The sequence below is a fragment of the Wasmannia auropunctata genome, unplaced genomic scaffold (genome assembly GCF_000956235.1).
Source record: "Wasmannia auropunctata unplaced genomic scaffold, wasmannia.A_1.0 LD317278.1, whole genome shotgun sequence".
Taxonomy (NCBI): Eukaryota; Metazoa; Arthropoda; class Insecta; order Hymenoptera; family Formicidae; genus Wasmannia; species Wasmannia auropunctata.
Genome location: NW_012045612.1, coordinates 1 through 5,166, shown reverse-complemented (window position 1 = coordinate 5,166; position 5,166 = coordinate 1). Strand labels below are relative to the sequence as shown.

General features: G+C 27.5%; 1 protein-coding gene across 1 annotated transcript; it reads right to left on the bottom strand.

Moving 5' to 3' along the window:
* Positions 1-596: 596 nt before the first annotated feature.
* LOC105460704 (chitinase domain-containing protein 1) lies at positions 597-5,111 on the bottom strand (the record flags this gene model as incomplete). Its single annotated transcript, XM_011707206.1, has 6 exons — positions 597-864; positions 1,674-2,006; positions 2,080-2,234; positions 4,282-4,391; positions 4,469-4,649; positions 4,959-5,111. Coding segments are annotated over 6 exons (1,086 nt in total), but the record flags the coding sequence as incomplete, so codon positions are not given.
* Positions 5,112-5,166: the final 55 nt, after the last annotated feature.

Below are 5,166 nucleotides of genomic sequence, written 5' to 3'. Positions count from 1 at the left end.
TTCCGATCTCTTATCTAAACCAAAAATATTATTTTAACAAATAAAAGTTGTCCAAAAACAAAAATGAGATCATACAAATTGCCAAGTATTTGATTAGACATAGAGAGTAGAGACAAAAATATTTTATTCCAAACCAGAAAAAAAATTTTTTAATAAATCGTTTAAGTTATTCAAAATTATATACAGCAAAAGTTTAATGCCATTGTCTTTCCAAATAACTTTAAGTTTCGTAAAACTGATTTAAAGTTATTACAATGATTAATAGAATTATGAAGTAAAAACTTGGCCATTACGTAAAATTTTTTCTTTTTTTAAAATGATTAGTATCTCCATAACTATTGCGAAGATCGCAGTATATATATATTGTAGTTATTGATATTGTTATTTATTAGCCTCTTACCGATGAAGATGAACTGGGCATTAATGTATCACATTTTGAAAGGACCACAGATTATGATGACATTCAAAGGTCGTGAATCAAACAATATAGATTATGATAATAATAGTACAATGAATTATAAAGATATATGCGTGCATTAAAATTATATGAAGCAGAATAAATATATTTTTTAATTCATACTATAATAATACATAAATTTTATATATATAATTGTTGAAATATATTTTATGGTTTTCTTTTATGTACATGCATCTTTATATAAGTATCACAAAATTTTAGTTATATTAAATGAAAGATATTATGTAACAATTTATAATAAGTCATAAAAATAATTCAATCCTTGACCTAATTCCCAAATCGAGATTCCTGTACCCAATTCGTTAGCAAGGTCTAATCGAGCCTTAATTGAATATAACGTAGGGTAGAAGATGTAGCTGATTCCACGCACATTACCTATAGTTAATCTAAAATAAAAATATCGATTTATACATATAATATTAAAAAAGAATAAATTTATAATATTTTTTTCATATTAATTATAAATAAGAGGAAAGGAGAAAAAAGGAGGCAAAAAGAGAGAAAGATTAAAAATAGAAAAGAGAGTAAAAAAGCCAGAGAAGACGAGAAAGCCAGATTGAGAAGAGAAAAAGAAAGAAAACAAAAACAGGTAAGAGGAAAGCAGATAAGAAATAGATACAGAAAAGAGACAGAACGAGCGGAGAAGAAGAACATACACAGGTGAACAGAACATACAAGTGTACAATTTTCGAAAGAATAAATCTTTTTCTTTAATTTGCTTTTTTGTTGAGCGTTGTACGATTTTTTTTCACCGAGTTATTGAACATCAAAGCAGAAAAGGTCATTTTTGCTTCAAAGTTGAATAACTCGATGAAAAAAAATACAACACTCAACAAAAAAGTAAATTAAAGAAAAAGATTTTTCGAAAACTGTACACTTCGTTTTGTGCGGACATTTTTATTTCGGGCCGTGAAACTGTGCAAAGTTAGGAAAAAATTTTGCGATTTGTCATATCTCCATTTATATTAATGCGACTCCCAAGAAAGTCAGTTAATCGTTTTCTAAAGTATCAACTTAAAAAATAGCGATTTCAAGCTGTAAACAACTTTTTTAAAAATCTCGTTACGATAATTTTTAACAAAGTTGCTCTATCTTGAATTTTTAGAAATTATCGATATATTAACGCATTGTTCGGACAATTATAATTTGGTGACTATATATGTATATATACACATAGATTATAATGAAGTATTACCTTGGTTCAAAGAAATGCTCTTTGCTGCTATTATCCCAACGAATCTTTCCTTTAAATAACTTTAATATATCTAAATATTCAGAGGCGAGAATTGCCTTGCCACCCTCCGGTGTATAATTGTAACCGTAAAAGTTAATACCTAATAAAATTTGAGATCGTCTAGGATCATTTTTTTCTGGGGCTAATAATTCTACACATTGTCTAGCCCACTCGAGAGGACTATTTGGACCTGGCCTTTGAATACTTGAATAATCGTAAGTCATAAGCGAAAAGGTGTTTACATATGGTGCTAGTTCGTCAAACTGTTGCTTTGAAAACAATTCAAGTTGTGCACTAAAAGGAAGATTCGAATAAGTAAAAAATTAAATTTATGCACAATATATGTATTTCAAAAAGTATCAAATACCCTCTAGACGGTGGTACTGCTAATATAATATCTAAATTATGTTTCTTCAATCTTCGTGCAATGGATTTGACTATAGAAGTAATAATTGATAAATTTGCACCTGCAAATACAAACTGATTCCACATTTCTAAGACATATCCGTCGAAATGGAAAGTCTGTAAATGCAAAATGTTTATAAATCATATATTTCTAGTTATAGATAGAGAATGTGTACAATAATTATGTATATACGTAGCTGGACTGAAAAGTTTTGTTCCCTCTGTATTAAAAATAGTTATTTTCATTTAAAATGAATGAATTCAATTAAAATTTGGTAAATTTGAAATAATCTTCCGTTCTTGGTTCGCCAGAAATTATTCTTACTTTGTTTACAACTCTTTTTTTCTCCTTTTACTTTATCGGCTGGTGAATTATAGCGCCTTCAACCTTCTTGCAAGGTTATATAGCGTACTTGTTTACACCTTAGTTCAATACCTTAGTTCAATATAGATTAAAATAACGACCAGTCAAGACGTGTATTTCAAGTAAAATTTTAATGCTATACTCAGAGAAGCATCGGTCGGTTTAAGTCAGTATCATAATTAGCTCTACAGAGTATTGAGAATAAAATAGAAAATGAAAGCATGACGTGCTGGCTAAATGGATGAGAAAAAAACAACAAAATAAATACAAATTATAAAATTTAAAAAAAATTTATAAATAAATGAGTCTAAAAGTATATTAGAAAATACATAAATAAATAAATATATTAATTAATTGTGTGAATGTTTTAATGAGACTAGATTATTTTAAAAATTATGCCTATGCAAAATAAGCCACACTATGCCACACAAATAACATTTAAAAAACTTTAAAAAATATTTTTATATGCTAGAGCGTAAATATATATTGTTACATATAAATGTACAATACAAATGTATAGTTATACAATACAATGTTTTAATTTACACATAACATAAAACAGTCGTAATAGTATATAAGCAATAATATTGCCTATGTATTATAAATTGCTGCCAAATCAGTATGTTATTTGTGCCAATCAGAACTTGCAACACATCGTGCTTCTCTGAGCATAGCGTTATAAACGTTTTAATTTCAAGCAACATTGTTATTGAATTTCTTATAATAGAAAATGTTCCAATTGACATTCGAAGATTATAAGTTGTTTATGAGAGTAAGTGTGTTGATTTGAGAATTGAGATTTAAGACATTGAGTGTTAACTTTTAAAGGTAAAGAAGTGGAAAGATTTGGCTGATAAATCACGATCAACAAGGTGACTGCAACAGATAAATTTCATTAAAAGCAAGTAGAATGATCTGTAAAAATCGTCGTATTAATAAATAATAAAACTACTTTCATTTCTAAAAGAAAAACCAACAGTTATATAATACAATAGAAAAGTAGTAAAGTCAATAAAATAAAGCAAAATTAAGATTAAATAATTAATTTATGTTTCAAAATAATTTACAGTATATATTTACTATACAATAATATTTAATAATTACACAGTTCGACAAAATTTGACCTTATTTTTGCATCACAAGTGCGAATAGTCATTTCTGATGTATTTTTGCCTGCTGAACATGAATCCGTTGACAAATGTTAGCTACGTCACAACTTTGAGAAAAATAGCCTCAAAGAGCCGAAAAAGATGAGAGTTTTCAAGCTGTTCAGCCCTGCAGCTATTTTTTTTTTTTTGCTTAATTTCAATAATGCCACATGAAAACATCAACTTTTAGATATAAAATACATTTTAGTTTGTTACGAATGCTTTCTTGTTTCTAAGATATAGCATTTTGAATATATAACTTTTTTTCCTGTAACACTATTCGACAAAATTTAATTTTTTCTTTTATCACGAGTGTGAATAGTCATTTCCGACATATTTTTGACGTGTTTAGAGCTGTTGATTGATAAAAATTGCATGACTGATCCTTTGCCCAACTTACGGTTTGACCTAGATTGCTGTCAATGTTATTTGACAGTTGTGAGAAAATAAGTTGAAATGTTTCGTTTTTCTTAACACTCTTATTATAATAAATTATTTTTAACTGTACATCTTCTCTTGCTACTTTATTAGTCTTATTATTTCTATATTAGTTTGTTTCATTAATTTATAAACATTGATTACTGTTTTATTATTGGAAACAAAATTTTTCAGTTTACCCTCATATAAAAAGTATTTAATGTATGTTACATACTTTGGCAGCATCTAAGAGAGATACTATTAATTGAGTTTTACTGTCTGTATTACTATATATCTTGATAATGTCATCAATTGACCAATGTTCAAATAATACCCTGGGTACAACTAAAAACAGAAATAGTAAAGAATTAGAGATCAGTATAGAATTTTATATAATCATACTTCGATTAATTTCAACTTACGCTTTACGTTATGATTAACATTGTTATTGGCTCTCATTTCCTTTATCCACGTAGTTTGAACGGAATTAGTAGACAATTGGTAGGTTGAAGTATTGCCAAAAGGAAAAGCCAGCCATACTGGAGATACCATTGTAAACTTGCCGTGAAATGTTTTGGCAATCTCAAAACCATTTCCATTCCACTGTAAAATTGAATTATATTCAATGTAAATATAGTAACTCACAAAATTGATAAAATATATTATATTAAAATTAGCTACAAATGACTGATTCAAAGCAGACAGTCAATGAAAACAGATTTTTAATCAATACAATATATAAACAAAAAAAATATTTATGATCTTGCTATAGAATTTTTGTTAACAAATTTTCAAAAGAAATTTGTAATAATACAATTTGATATTAAGTATATCATTGGATTTCATTATGATCTTATATATATACCTGACAATGTTACAATAACCAATAACTATGTAATATATATTACTCACGGGTGAACAATATCCTAAGACATCTCCTTTAAATCTTCTGTGCTTAGTATTTTGACAATAACAACCAGATTCATGAAGAATATCCCGTTGTTTAGGATTTTCTACTACTAAGTTTTTTTGGAAAACATTTTGGTCTATAGAACCCTTGCATTCCTACCAAAATTTATAAAATAAGAAACTATATATGTGTGTGTGTGCGCGCGCGCGT